The 15,950-nt window shown below is 44.9% G+C and overlaps 1 protein-coding gene across 1 annotated transcript; it reads left to right on the top strand.

Annotated features, from left to right (window-relative positions):
- Positions 1–2,405: 2,405 nt before the first annotated feature.
- On the top strand, positions 2,406–15,575 carry LOC140285855 (solute carrier family 22 member 13). Its single transcript, XM_072379140.1, has 10 exons — positions 2,406–2,450; positions 4,672–4,769; positions 4,845–4,999; positions 8,849–9,017; positions 9,103–9,205; positions 9,315–9,454; positions 12,642–12,853; positions 13,966–14,074; positions 14,142–14,387; positions 14,500–15,575. Exons 2-10 carry the CDS (start codon positions 4,720–4,722, stop codon positions 14,579–14,581), a joined length of 1,266 nt encoding a protein of 421 aa, XP_072235241.1. The 5' UTR covers positions 2,406–2,450; positions 4,672–4,719; the 3' UTR covers positions 14,582–15,575.
- Positions 15,576–15,950: the final 375 nt, after the last annotated feature.

Genomic DNA, 15,950 nt, shown 5'->3' with positions numbered 1-15,950 from the left:
AAATTTACTTTGAAACAAGAATCTGCTTCTTCATCAGCCTCCTCCTTTCCTTTCCTGACCCCTAATTATCTGTCCTGCTCCCTTTTCTTTTCATTCTTTCCTTCCGTCTCTTTTTCCTTTTTCTACTTTCTACAGTTCTTTCTTATATATTGTTTTCCTCTCTTTGTTTTCCATCCATTCATCATATTCTTATCTGAGCGCGGGTCATTTGGACGACGTCGCCGTGGAGCCCTCCGCCGTAGCCTGACGACACGTCACGTACCTTAAGAGCTGTGATTGGTCTGCTCAGAACGTAATTTCCGGCAGCTGCTTTTTCCTTTTTCATCCAGGTCCCTCAGTGGGTGAACCAGTGTTGTAAATTCACCTGTTCAGCCTCGACCGGTCGTACAGACGACCACAAAGGTCTCCTCTGTCGCCTGCGCTTCAACATTATAAATATAATATAATATAATGTGATATAATATGATATAATATAATATAATATAATGTGATATAATATAATATAATATAATGTGATATAATATAATATAATGTGATATAATATAATATAATATAATGTGATATAATATAATATAATGTGATATAATATAATATAATATAATATAATATAATGTGATATAATATGATATAATATAATATAATATAATATAATATAATATGATATAATATAATGTGATATAATATAATGTGATATAATATGATATAATATAATATAATATAATATGATATGATATGATATGATATAATATAATATAATGTGATATAATATAATATAATATAATATAATATAATATAATATAATATAATATGATATAATATAATGTGATATAATATAATGTGATATAATATGATATAATATAATATAATATAATATGATATGATATGATATGATATGATATAATATAATATAATGTGATATAATATAATATAATATAATATAATATAATATAATATAATATAATATAATATAATATAATATAATATGTGGTGGTTAGCACCGTCACCTCACAGCAAGAGGGTTCCAGGTTCGATCCCTGCCTGGGGCCTTTCTGTGTTTGCATGTTCTCCTCGTGTATGCATGGGTTCTCTCCGGGTTCTCCGGCTTCCTCCCACCACCCAAAAACATGCATGTCAGGTTAATTGGTGACTCTAAATTGTCCGTAGGAGTGAGTGTGAGCGTGCATGGTTGTGTGTCTCTATGTGGCCCTGTGATGGACTGGCGACCTGTCCAGGGTGTACCCCGCCTTTCGCCCAATGACTGCTGCCTTTCGCCCCCCCCCCCCCCCCCCCGCTACCCGATTAACGGACTGTCGGTATAGAAAATGGAAGGATAATATAATATAATATAATATAAGTTAACTGGAAGACAAAGCCAGGATTCGGCTCTAACCTGAAACCACAGAGTTTCAGAGTTTCAGCCACAGTGGCTTCAGATCTGAAAGCTCATTCTGGCTGCTTCACACTGGGCTGTGAACCGCTCCAGAGCAGCTGAAGGTCAGCAGAACCACACCGGCTGCAAAGAGCAGAGATGTAACCCTGAGGATACAAGCAGACGCCCTCCTCTCCACAACTCCACCTGGAAATCCTGTGCATGAACATGATGAACAGGATCTGTGACGAGGGCCAGCTGGTGGTGTCTCTTTACTTCCCTTTTTCACCCCTCCTCTTTATTTACTGCCTTCTTTCTTTTTCTCTACCTCATTCTTTCCTGAAATCGTCTTCTGTCCTTTTTTCACTCCTCTTATTTCTTTGCCCACCTCCTCACTTCCTTTCCTTCTTTCCGGCTGTATTCATCTTTTCTGTTTACTTCCTTTCATATCCGATCCTCTCTCGTTGCTTTTCTTTTTCCTCACTTTCCCTTCAGTGGATTTCCTCTTCTCTGCCCTCTTTTCTCTCACGTCCCTCTGTAATTCCAGTGCCTTTAACCCTTTTCTCGGCGCTGTTCTCTGGAACGACCACCAGGCGTCGCTGTTTCACTCTGAAGAGACCGCGGCCCTCTTTCCGGACCCTGTAAGGTAAAGAAGGCGGAGAAAGAGGAGGCAGAAGGTCCGCTGTGTACGTGAACCGCCTGCTGGATCCGTCTCACAGGACAACAACTATCCTGTGTCAGCAGCAGCTGTTCACAGACCTTAGCGGCGGCAGGCGGCCCGAAGCTCCTGAAAACTTTGGAAGACTCTGATTGTTGTGGGAAACCGGGCGGGAAGTCACGTGGGTCTGGCCGGCAGGAGAAAGGCTGTGATGTCCCCGCTGCAGCTCTCCGTCTACTTGCGTCTCTCCCTCGTCTTCTTCTTTACTTCTTTCTTGTTTTTCCTCGACATCTTCACGGCGGCCGTTGCTGCTGAAACGTGTCACCATGACAACGGAACCGCTTCTGGGCGTGGAATGTGGCAACCGAATGCAGAGAGTCAGAGGGCGAAGCTGATTGGAGGACGGACACAGCGACCCGAGAAGTTAGTGGAAATTACTTAAATTAATGAATGTGTATGGAAACATTTCAGATTTATTCAGCTCAGTATCTGTGTTTTTATCCACACACATCTGAGCTGCAGCAGCTGGTCGGTGAAAGTCTGAATCCAGTGTTTAATCATCTTATCCCTCTTACAAGAAGACTTTGACTATAGAGCACGAACACCTGATTGACTTTAGCTGCAGGAAGTCCTCACGGATGATTTGTGACTTAACAAGTAAACACTGACAGAATATCTGCAGATAGGAGAAAAGAAGGGGCTGCGGCTGTCTCACATGTGCCTGCAGAGCACGTTACGTAACAGAGTGGACATATTAACATAGCGTTAATGAGCAACCTGAGGCTGTCAATGAACTATTTCTGCAAAACAATAAAGTTAAATCTGGACATTTTAGTGTTAAATATGTGTCTAAAACTTGGCAGGCAGCTCTGAACACACTGCAGCCCCCCCACCCCCGCCCAGGATTTCCAGGAACTAAATAACATGCTGTACAGAAGCAGCTCTCTTACCCGGCAGCTGAGTTTAGCCCTGTTTTACCAAAGTGTTGATCCACACCTTACATTTTCTGCCAGACTTTCCTGAAACCTTTAAAGTGTCCTGATCAATAGTTCTGCAGCTTTCTGTAACCTTTAAAGTGTCCTGATCAACAGTTCTGCAGCTTTCTGAAACCTTTAAAGTGTCCTGATCAATAGTTCTGCAGCTTTCTGAAACCTTTAAAGTGTCCTGATCAATAGTTCTGCAGCTTTCTGAAACCTTTAAAGTGTCCTGATCAACAGTTCTGCAGCTTTCTGAAACCTTTAAAGTGTCCTGATCAATAGTTCTGCAGCTTTCTGAAACCTTTAAAGTGTCCTGATCAATAGTTCTGCATCTTTCTGAAACCTTTAAAGTGTCCTGATCAACAGTTCTGCAGCTTTCTGTAACCTTTAAAGTGTCCTGATCAACAGTTCTGCAGCTTTCTGTGACCTTTAAAGTGTCCTGATCAACAGTTCTGCAGCTTTCTGTAACCTTTAAAGTGTCCTGATCAACAGTTCTGCAGCTTTCTGTAAACTTTAAAGTGTCCTGATCAATAGTTCTGCAGCTTTCTGAAGCTCTTTCACAGTTTTTCTTTGGACATTTTCTGCTTTTTCCCTCATTTTCAGTCCTTGTTCCTGAGCATTTTCAGTGTTTTTTCTTTGTTCAGCCACTTATCTCTGACCTTTGACCCATTCAGGCAGGAAAAAGGCTCCTAACTCAAGGGATGAACCAGTGTTGTGTCGACACAGAACAGACAACTTAGCAAAGAAGCCATTTTAAACTGGATCTTTAGGCACTTTGTCACAAAGACACATCATTTGTTCCCATTTCTTTAGCTGCATCTATGAAAAACAGCAAAGAAAACACAGTTTGACAGACAGAAAATAGGATTTCTGCAGCAACAAGGTGATTCCCAAAGAGCTATTAGCTGAAAACTTGGCATATCTCAGCATGGTGTGCAGTGTGTCCTTAAAACATTTGAGGAAACTGGACAAGTGGAGGACAAAAGAAGAAGTGTCAGGCCTAAAAAACAATCTCCAGCAGATGAACAGGATCTGAAAGTGATGTCCTTAAGAAAGAGGAAAAAATCCAGCTGTGACCTGACAGGACCTGAGAGATGCATCTGGACCTTCAGCTGATCCATCTACTGTTGGCCCAAGCCTCATCAGAAATGGTCTCCATGGAAGGGTGGCTGTCAAGAAGCCGTTCTTAAGGAAGGGAAACAGGGAGAAAAGGCTGAGCTGTGCCAAATGACACAAGAAGTGGACTGAAAATCAGTGGCAACAGGTCTTATGGAGGGATGAATCCTCCCCAGAGCCCAGACCTCAACATTATTGAAGCAGTGTGGGATCATCTGACAGAGAACGGAACAAAAGGCAGCCCACATCCAAAGAAGAGCTTTGGGATGTCCTTCAAGAAGCCTGGAGAACTATTCCTGAAGACTCCTTAAAGAAATGACAGAAAGCTGGTCTCAGAGGGTTCAGGCTGTGCTGGAGGATAAAGGAGCTTTAACTGATCCCAGTACAGCCTCTTCACTGTTTTACAGCGACACAAACTGAACATTTTCAGGTTTTTCACACCTAACTGAGGGGAAATCTCCATGCCTTCTGTCTTTTGTAACGTCAGCATGTTGTCTGGAGGCTTGTTTGCAGTGAGATTAGTAACATGTCGATGTGTTTCTGTGTGTCAGTCAGTGTGTGGTTGGACCGACTGGCTGTCTTACGGTCAGACCGTCTACATGACAGGTCTGCTGCTGGGATCTCTGGTGGGAGGAGCCATATCGGACCGGTACGACACACCTGAAGCCTTCAGCGTTTCCTGCTCCAGCAGCGAACAGGTGCCTGATCAGTGCTTTCTGTGCAGGTACGGCAAGCGTCCGGTGCTGCTGGTGTGTGTGTTCCTGCACGCCATATGCGGCCTCGTGCCCGCTGTCCTTCCTCAGCCGCACCTCTTCCTCGCCATCCGCTGCCTGACGGCGGTTTGCAGCTGCTGCATCAACATCTGCGCCTTCAGCCTCGGTAAGACCTTATCCCAGCATCATGTCCACACGTTTCCACGCCTCCATCAGCCTGTTAGACCACGCCCCCATCAGCCTGTTAGACCACGCCTCCATCAGCCTGTTAGACCACGCCCCCATCAGCCTGTTAGACCACGCCCCCATCAGCCTGTTAGACCACGCCTCCATCAGCCTGTTAGACCACGCCTCCATCAGCCTGTTAGACCACGCCTCCATCAGCCTGTTAGACCACGCCTCCATCAGCCTGTTAGACCACGCCTCCATCAGCCTGTTAGACCACGCCCCCATCAGCCTGTTAGACCACGCCCCCATCAGCCTGTTAGACCACGCCTCCATCAGCCTGTTAGACCACGCCTCCATCCGCCTGTTAGACCACGCCTCCATCCGCCTGTTAGACCACGCCTCCATCCGCCTGTTAGACCACGCCCCCATCCGCCTGTTAGACCACGCCTCCATCAGCCTGTTAGACCACGCCCCCATCAGCCTGTTAGACCACGCCCCCATCCGCCTGTTAGACCACGCCTCCATCAGCCTGTTAGACCACGCCCCCATCAGCCTGTTAGACCACGCCTCCATCAGCCTGTTAGACCACGCCCCCATCAGCCTGTTAGACCACGCCCCCATCAGCCTGTTAGACCACGCCCCCATCAGCCTGTTAGACCACGCCTCCATCCGCCTGTTAGACCACGCCCACATCCGCCTGTTAGACCACGCCTCCATCAGCCTGTTAGACCACGCCTCCATCAGCCTGTTAGACCACGCCTCCATCAGCCTGTTAGACCACGCCTCCATCAGCCTGTTAGTCCACACGTTCCTGTGATCTGTTGAATAATCAGTTAACTGGTTGAAAAAATGAGGAAAACTATTTTTAAATGTGTTCTTTTTTTAAGTTCAACCTCAAAAATAAAAAAATATTCATTTACATCTGATTCTTTTTATCTTGATAGCAAAAAGAAAGTAAATCTTGTACTTTCTAAACTGCTTTTGTTGGACCAGATTAGATTTCTTTTATCTAACAGGCTGATTTATCACCATGTGTTTTACTTCTTTCCAGATGTTATTGAACAGCAGTAACACCTCTGCTCTGAAATATGTTCAACCTCAGTCAAGTTGACACTTATTGACCTGCCACTGGCCAGAAGACCAGTTCTCTGTAAGCCACTGACTTTAGACCTTAACTGGAGGTTTCTGGTCAATAGAAGAAGAATCAAACCATTGATCATATGAGCTATTATTTCATTTCTTTTACCGTCAGAACAGAATAAAACAAAAGAATAAAACTTTACTCGGTGTTAAAAACAAGGTAAGTCCAGCCTCAGATGAACAACCACACAGCGCAAAAAAACAGAAGCAGTGAGTAAAACTAAGTGAACCCCTGATCCAGCAGCTTCAGCAGCAGTGAGTAAAACTAAGTGAACCCCTGATCCAGCAGCTTCAGCAGCAGTGAGTAAAACTAAGTGAACCCCTGATCCAGCAGCTTCAGCAGCAGTGAGTAAAACTAAGTGAACCCCTGATCCAGCAGCTTCAGCAGCAGTGAGTAAAACTAAGTGAACCCCTGATCCAGCAGCTTCAGCAGCAGTGAGCTGCAGTGATGGTTTCCTGTGGGACGTTATCAGTCTCTCTCCTGGTTCTGGAGGAATCTCGGCCCTCTTCTCTCCAGCGCTGCTTCAGCTCTTTGAGGTTTGCAGCTTTGGTTTCTGCACAGCTCTCTTAAGGTCCCACCACAGCATCTCAGTCAGGCTGAGGTCTGGACTCTGACTGGACCATTGCAACACCTTGATTCTTTTCTTTTTCACACATTCTGCTGTAGATCTGCTGCTGTGTTTGGGATCTTTGTCCTGTTGATGAGCCAGTTTCAGCCCAGCTTTAGCTGTGGGACAGATGGCCTCACATCTGACTCTAGAATACTTTGGTATCCAGAGGAGTTCATGGTGGACTCAATGACTGCAAGGTGCCCAGGTCCTGTGGCTGCAGAACCAGCCCAGATCATCAGCCCTCCACCACCGTGCTTGACAGCTGGTATGAGGTGTTTGTGCTGATATGCTGTGTTTGGTTTCCTCCAAACGTGCTGCTGTGCATTAGGACCAAACATCTCCACTTTGCTCTGGTCTGTCCAAAGGACTTTGTTCCAGAAGTCTTGAGCTTTGTTCAGATGCAGCTTTGCAAACCTAAGCTGTGCTGCCATGTTCTTTTTAGAGAGAAGAGGCTTTCTCCTGCAGCCCTTCCAAACAAGCCATCCTTGTTCAGTCTTTTTCTAACTGTGCTGTCATGACCTTTAACCTTTAACATGCTAACTGAGGCCTGGAGAGTCTGAGATGTAGCTCTGGGCTTTTTCACCTTGGGGTGACCTTAAACCTTTAGCATGCTAACTGAGGCCTGTAGAGTCTGAGATGTAGCTCTGGGCTTTTTCACCTTGGGGTGACCTTAAACCTTTAACATGCTAACTGAGGCCTGTAGAGTCTGAGATGTAGCTCTGGGCTTTTTCACCTTGGGGTGACCTTTAACCTTTAGCATGCTAACTGAGGCCTGTAGAGTCTGAGATGTATGACCTTTAACCTTTAACATGCTAACTGAGGCCTGTAGAGTCTGAGATGTAGCTCTGGGCTTCTTCACCTTGGGGTGAACTTGCTGGGACGTCCACTCCTGGGAAGATTGACAGCTGTCCTGAATGTTTTCCACTTGTGAATAATCTTTCTCTCTGTAGAACGATGGACTCCAGATAGTCTGGAAATGGCCTTATAACCCTTCCCAGACTGATGGGCAGCAGCAGCTGCTTCTCTGAGATCATTGCTGATGTCTTTCCTCCTTGGCATCGTGTTACACTGACAGAACTCCTGCTTTTATAGAGCTGCTCACACTGACTGATGATCAGTTAATCAGAGCATTGATCAGCAGCTCCTGGCTGCTTCTTACCCTCTTAGTTCCTGTGGAAGCAGTTCACATGGGGTTCACTTACTTTCTCACACACTGCTTCTGTGTTCTGTGTCAGTTGTGGTTCAATAAATAATGTCATGTGTTGTTATTCATCTGAGGTTGGATTTACCCCATTTTTAGATGAGATTTAATCACATTATTGTTCTATGATATGTTAGAATTGAAAGAGGGTTTGCTTCCTTTTCACGTGACTCGGCTGCTTTTAAACAGTTGGAAACAGTTTTAAACAGTTATAAACAGTGTTAAACGGTTTTAAACGGTTTTAAACCGTTTGAAACAGTTTGAAACAGTGTTAAACAAACAGTTTGAAACCGTTTTAAACGGTTTTAAACAGTTAGAAACAGTTGGAAACGGTTTTAAACGGTTTTAAACAGTTGGAAACAGTTGGAAACAGTTGGAAACGGTTTTAAACGGTTTTAAACAGTTTGAAACAGTGTTAAACAGTGTTAAACAGTGTTAAACCGTTTTAAACAGTTTGAAACAGTTTGAAACAGTGTTAAACACTTTGAAACGGTTTGAAACCGTTTTAAACGGTTTTAAACAGTTGGAAACAGTTGGAAACAGTTGGAAACAGTTGGAAACAGTTGGAAACAGTTAGAAACAGTTGGAAACAGTTTGAAACCGTTTTAAACGGTTTTAAACAATTTGAAACAGTTTGAAACAGTGTTAAACAGTGTTAAACCGTTTTAAACGGTTTTAAACAGTTGGAAACAGTTCGAAACAGTTGGAAACAGTTTTAAACAGTTAGAAACAGTTGGCTGTTAGACCTCAGGGAGCTGCAGCCGGCTGCACGGTGAGTGTTGCTTGTTCTCAGCTGGACGCTCACAAACACAGCTGATAAAAAGCAGCATGGCCTCCTGACCTCTGACCCCGCTGAGTGTGCCTGATGTTCCACGGTTGTGTCTCTGCGTTGCAGCTGTGGAGTGGACGCTCCCCGCCGCTCGGCTCTGGCCGCCGGCCTTCTTGCCTTTCTGCTTCAGCCTGGGGACGATGGGCGGGGCTCCTCTGGCCTGGCTCAGCCCCACCTGGAGGCACCTTCACCTGACGCTGGCTCTGCCGCAGCTCGTGTGCCTGCCGCTGTACCTGTACGCACGCCGCCCGCCGCCCACCTTCCGTCATGTGTTGCTCGCATATGTTAAAAGGAGGATTTGTTTTTCTCTGCCTCTGAAGCTCCATCCCAGAGTCTCCTCGCTGGCTGCTGTTACGGAAGAGGATGGATGTTCTGGAGCGTTACCGCGGCAACAGCTCTGCAGATAAACAGTGTCTGGACCAGGTAAAAACACGTAGCAAAGCAGATTAACAGTAGACTGGGCCTTTAATCATCCACCGAGCGAATGTGTGCAAACATTAATAAAGGAGTTAGAGCCTGTGTTTGTGTGCAGCTGCTGGACTCGGCCTGGTCTGACCTGCAGAAAGCCACCGAGGCTCAGATAGAAACACCTGTGGACCCCGCCCCAAGTGACATCGGCCACCTGAGGCACCCGACCATCCTGCTGCGGCTGTTCATCATGAGCTATCTGAGGTAGTGCACGTGCTCAGAGGGCGATACGCCCGGTTCTGGCAGCTCGGAAACAGCAGGTTACTAATGTGTGAATTTAACGGCTGCGATACTCAGGCATACTTCAACAAAAAAGACAATTTTTAACCCCTCGTTAGAGGAAAAGTACAGCATGAACACAAGAATATGATGGGAAGTGAAATGTTTATGACACAAATGAAAAAATAAATCAAAATATAGCTCACGAAATAGGACAATCTTTTCATAAAAAGCTCCAATATTAAACAAGTGAAGCCAGAACAGGGAAAACATTTGTTATCTCCTCCTTCTTCTTCTATTGAAACACCATTTAAAGCCCACCGGGCGACTGTTTAGCACCACCTGGATCTATTAAATGCCATTATGAGCACCACAGTATGATCAAGCCTCCACTTTTCTAACATCAGGTGGTGCTGTTTGGCACTTAGTGGCATCTAATCATGAGCTTTGGCCTCAGCCTCCATCCATTTTCTGCAGGCTGGAGCCTATCCCAGCCGCCATTGGGCGAGAGGCAGGGCACCAGCGGACAGGTACCAGTTATTTGGTTTGTTTGCAGCTTGGATTAAATCCTGTTGATGCTTTCAGGTGTTTTAATTAATTACCCACATGATTAAGATTGTTTCTAAATGTGGGAATAACAGCGTAGTTCCTCCTGACTGATGGGGAGTGTCTGGCTGCTCAGCTGCTTCCACACTTCAGGAGGTCACATGTGTGTTGTTTACCTGCTTATTACCTGCTTATTACCTGCTTATTTTCTTATTTCATCGTTTATTTGACGGGGACCGAGCTCATTAATGAACTGTAAACGCTGCAGTTAGCCTGAAGGCCAACAGTCGATCTCACACAGTCACTGAAAACAGAATGAAAGATTATTCAAGGAAAGTAAATTTCCTAGAAATAAAAAACTGGCTGCAGGTGGAAGGAATGTGTTTCCAGAGCAGAGTATTTGTTCAGTATCCAGTTCTGAGTTTCCTGGTTCTGCAGCTTTTCCAGAGAATGCAAACCCGTGAACTTTTCCAGAGAGGAACGGCACAATCTCCTCTCACTGCACCGATATGCAGATATAACATCTGTTCTGTTGACAAAGCAGAGAAGTGAGGACACCTGAACTCTTATGAATAGGTCAAACATTTATTTATTTTATCATGTTTTCCCCAACTCAGCTGCCTCTAGTTTTAGGAACTTCTTAAGAGAGATTGTAACAGTTTTAAAGCAGTAACCTGTGACCAGGGAGTTCAGCAGCTTGTTCTGATCAGAGGATTCAGGCGTCAGGGTGGGTGAAAGCTGGTGAGAGGATCCAAAGGCAGACATGGACCGGCAGGAGGAAGGAGGACAGAACCGGATTAATTACCAAACACTAAACTGTGCAGCAAAAGGCTGAACTGACCAGACTGAGAGAAGCCAGAGAGCTTAAAGACTGCGGTGAAGGGATTAGAGAACAGCAGCACCGGGGAAGTGGACCAGAACAAAGTCACACATGATGAAAGAATGAAAATAAGAAAAAGACTCGATTAAAAACAGGAAAGTACAAAACCCAGAGAAACCTTCAGGTATGAGCTGCCCCCCACCTCCAGAGCAGCTCCCCGGTTCTTCCACACCTGAGATCTAACATGTTGGAGTCGGCTACAAACAAGCTGCGAAGAATCAGTCCTTGATGGGTGATTCTCACGAAACTGTCCTAACTTTTGCAAAAACAAATTTAGGTCAATTAAATTGCTATTTTTTTCCTCTTATTAGTATTAAGCAGGGTCTCAATTAACTGGCTCAATTAAAATTAGTGATCAATACACGTTCTTTACTACATTTTCGGAATGTTTTATTGAGTCGTTGACCTTAGGCATTATCATTCGCTGATAATCAGTCAGGAAGATGAACGTATGGAGCTGAGATACGCAGCAGAACACATGCTACAACATATCCAGCCACAGAATACCCAGCGGGATTCTTCAGGTTCCTCTCACAGTGGGTTTTATCTGTTGTCATGTGTGATTACAGGTAATCAGAATAAATAACCTCCACATTTTCATCCCAAAACTCAATGTTCTTGTGACGTTTCTCTCTGGGTTTGAACCTGAAGTTGATTCAAGTGCAGTAAAAGGGACAAAAGTCAAAGAGTCACCTGTAACCAGTGTGAATATCACCACATGTACGGTCAGTCAGAACTAAGGAAAATCACCAATTAAACCTCCCGTTATTCAGGGAAATGCTGATATCTCAACAAAAACCAGCAGGAAATCCACTTGGGTTAAATGTTTGATTTATTAAAACAACAAATCATCAGAATTATCCAGCCAGTCTTACATGTGCTCTCCTTTCTTACTTTACTTTGCTTTGAACCAGAAATTCAAAATGGAGCTGGTCTTCCTGGCTTTTGATTGACAGCTCAGTTGAGCCAATAGGAGCTCGCTGGTCTTAAGGAAGTCCGCCCCCTTTACACATGATCTGACGACACATTTCACTGCTGAAGCCAGTCTGTTTACCAGTGTGCAATAAGCAGGTCGTCAACTTAGTTTTTTACTGCGAGATCTGACTAAAAACAACTAAAACCTGATTGTTTAATCATCATTTCACAGATTAAATAAGCTTTTATCCATGAAATGTGACGTATTGTTCCCAAAGGGAACGTTTACTGTGAGATCTGGCTAAAAACAACTAAAACCTGATTGTTTAATCTTCTTTTCACAGATTAAATAAGCTTTTATCCATGAAATGTGACATATTGTTCCCAAAGGTCTCTGAACAGAAGGTTATCTGAGAAAAACCTGTGTAAAATATCCAGTTTTTTGAGGTACTATGATAAGATTTGGATTTAATGAGGCATCAGACGGTGATCTCACTGTTTTTCAGCTAAAAAAACCTGTTTCCTTTGGGTACAAAGTTAATTTTGGGTCATTTTCCAGGACTGAGCAGGGGTTTGAATCCCAGAGGTGAATGAAATGACCTCATTCAAGACTTTGAGCTGCTGGAATAACATGGAGTGAAGCTGCATTTACTGGAATCAGGGTGTAAAAGGCACCAGGAGAACATATTTCCTCGTTTACAGCTCATTTCACTCTTTTTTATTTTCATAAACTTCAGTCCACGCGCAGGACAGCGGGAGGCAGCCATGTTTTAAGCTCTGATGTTTCCGCTGTAACTCGCTGAAATAAGGCTTTGTCCTCTCGTCCCACAGTGCTGCTTCAGCCTTGACGTATTACGGGATCTGCATGAACATCGGCTCGTTTGGCGTGGGGGTCTACGCCGCCCAGTTCTTCTCCGGCCTATCAGAGGCTCCCTGCCTGCTCGTCCCGCTGATTGGTCTGGGACGTCGGCCAATCAGCATGCTGGCTCTGTTCCTGAGCGGCGCGGCCTGCTTCCTGTCATTACTGCTGTCCAGATACAACGGTGAGCAGAGGAAAGGCCACTTCCACAGAATACTAAGAAACGTGCTCAATAAAACTAGCTTTTAATATCACAGCAAACGTATCAGCATGATGAGAATCCACTAAAAGACGTTTCATGCTCCTCTTCTTATGAGATCTATGAGTAGATGTGACATGTTTCTTTGGTAAAAGCTCGGGTTTAAGGTTGGTCTGAACACACTTTCTGCTGAGAAGTTCAGACAGAACAGATCCAGCCTCAGATGCCTCCCAAAGCCGGCCAATCAGTGTCTGAGGTGGGTCTTAAAGGGACAGGAGCGGCTTTAAAGTGTTCAGACATCCTGGGAGGCTGGATCACCGGTGGACTGCTCCCACCTGGAGGAGGAGCAGAAACATGCACGGCTTGGTTCTGACCCGTTCAACAGTGAGCGGGACCGAGCGGTGCTGCTTCACGGACTGCAGAACTGAACCTGAAGGCTTTCTGTGAGTGAATGAACCTGAAGGCTTTCTGTGAATGAACGAACCTGAAGGCTTTCTGTGAATGAATGAACCCGAAGGCTTTCTGTGAATGAATGAACCTGAAGGCTTTCTGTGAATGAATGAACCTGAAGGCTTTCTGTGAATGAATGAACCTGAAGGCTTTCTGTGAATGAATGAACCTGAAGGCTTTCTGTGAATGAATGAACCCGAAGGCTTTCTGTGAATGAATGAACCTGAAGGCTTTCTGTGAATGAATGAACCTGAAGGCTTTCTGTGAATGAATGAACCTGAAGGCTTTCTGTGAATGAATGAACCTGAAGGCTTTCTGTGAATGAATGAACCCGAAGGCTTTCTGTGAATGAGGCGTTATGTGGGTTTGGTCCTGAGCGCTTCCTCGATGGATCCTCAGCGCCTGGGATCCAGTCAGCCAGGATGAAAGACCCGTACGGTCCAATCGACGGTTCCCAACTGATCTGAGCTGTTTGAACTGTTCAGATGCTGAGATAAAGAGGGCTTTATGTTCGACTTCATTTAACTTTGGTGAAATGTTCTTTTGTTTCCCGTCAGAAAAAGTCTTGAACATTTGAAAGCTGCAGAACTGTCTGTTTTTAAGCCTTCATTGTTCAGCAGCTCAGTGTTTTCTGGGGTGATCTGCAGGTGAGCCCATGCTGGTGATGAGTCTGGCTCTGCTGGGGAAGCTCTGCATCCTGGCGGCCATCTTTATCTCCATCCTGTACAGCATCGAGCTGTTCCCCACCGGCGTCAGGTACGACACGCGTTTAAAGGCCTTTTCCGCTTCATGGCTGCAGTGACAGAATGTAACTGAATTCCAGACAGCGCTGCATCTCTCTGGTCAACCTGTCCTTCCGGCTCGGGTGTCTGGTCACAACCTTCGTGCCCTCCAGCCCCGACGGAGCGATCTCATTGGCTGCTATGGTGGTGTACAGCAGCGGGCCGATGGTAGGCTGCAGCCTGTGCATGCTGCTGCCAGAAACCAGCAGCGTGCCGCTTCCCGACTCGCTGGAGGACTGCAACAGGCAGCCGGCGCTCCGCCCACCCACCCACTTCTGGGGGCCACGGTGAGAACGCCACAGATCCCATTTCAGTTCAGATTTGAGCTTTTCCTGCTCCACAATCACCAGCCAAAGAACTGGAGTTGTTGTTTTAATCCGTGCTGGGATGTGGTTTCAGGAAGCCAGCGAGCAGCGAGGTGAAGAAAGCCGAGACGCTGCCTCCAGAGAAGGACAACGCGTCCAACACGCCGTTTCTCTGAAGCGTTCCTTCACTGTTCCCCTTTAAATCAGACCAAAGAGGCGCAGATTCTGCAGCTCTGAGGATGCTGGAGGATTTCTGAGGCCACAGAGGACAGCGTTTCAGTCTGTGAGAACCGTGTTTTTATCACTGCGAGAATAAATGACCTGAAAAGCACCCTCTGGTCCCCATTTATCAGAGCAGCCTCTGCTGAAAGGACCATTGAACAGTCTTTGTTTGTTAGCTCAGTTTCAGAGGCGCTGCAGCCAGAGCAGAGCTCAGTTTAATCCAACCACACCAGTCCAGAGTGCGATGAAACACTCGAGTCAAGCCGCCGAAGCACAGTGAGGTGGGCACAAAGATGAAGTTAAAACAGCTTCAAACTGGTGTGATCTGCCCCTCCAATCCGCCCACAGATGCTAATCAGAGCAGCGCTAACAGACCTGTACGATGGGGACAGCGTCAGTGCATCCTCACATCTTCTGGGCTGAGGACAAAGTGGAGTTTCAGTGTGAAGACGGACCGGCAGCAAAGAGACTCCTTTTCATTAATCTGCTGATAACAGGACTGTGCAACTGGGTCTGAGCGCCTCATTTCTTGGTTTGTTGTCAGGAAAACAGAAGAAACGTGCAGTAAAGCTCCTTTATCCTCCAGCACAGCCTGAACCCTCTGAGACAAGCTTTCTGTCATTTCTTTAAGGAGTCTTCAGGAATAGTTCTCCAGGCTTCTTGAAGGACATCCCAAAGCTCTTCTTTGGATGTGGGCTGCCTTTTGTTCCGTTCTCTGTCAGATGATCCCACACTGCTTCAATAATGTTGTATAAATATGAATTTAATCTGTTTTTGTTCCAGTCAGGCCAGATTTAACTCCTGCAGCTCCCTCTGCAGGACAAACATGGAACTGCACCTTTAAACGCTGACATGTCTGATACCAGATCAGTTTGTTACATGATGCTTTATAAATATTTTTATAACCGACACATAATTCAGTCAAATTTACTGTTAAAAAAATTAAATAAATTCAGATTTTGTTCCTTGATTAAACTATTTTTTGCATGAATTTCTACTTTGTTTTTATCTTCATTTCATAAGACTTACTGAAGCATTTCTTTGAATAATTTGACAAAATAAGCATAAAAAAAAAAAAAGTGAGATTCTTAGAAATTTGATTTATTCATGTTTTAATATAAAAACATCTGACAGAACCTTAAAAGTTATAATATCAACTGTTGTACCAAACAAATGCCCACCTACAGCAGAGAAGAAGTGTAACAGATCCCAGAACTGAAGCTTAAAAACACCTAATATGAGCCAACAGTGGAGAAAAATTAATTCCCGCTAAATACGTTTACCCACTTAGTGAATCAAAGTGTTTCAAATCATCTGAGTTTT

Source organism: Leuresthes tenuis, unplaced genomic scaffold (genome assembly GCF_036924035.1).
Source record: "Leuresthes tenuis unplaced genomic scaffold, fLeuTen1.0.hap1 SCAF_1, whole genome shotgun sequence".
Classification (NCBI taxonomy): domain Eukaryota; kingdom Metazoa; phylum Chordata; class Actinopteri; order Atheriniformes; family Atherinopsidae; genus Leuresthes; species Leuresthes tenuis.
This window is presented reverse-complemented; position numbering and strand designations above follow the sequence as displayed.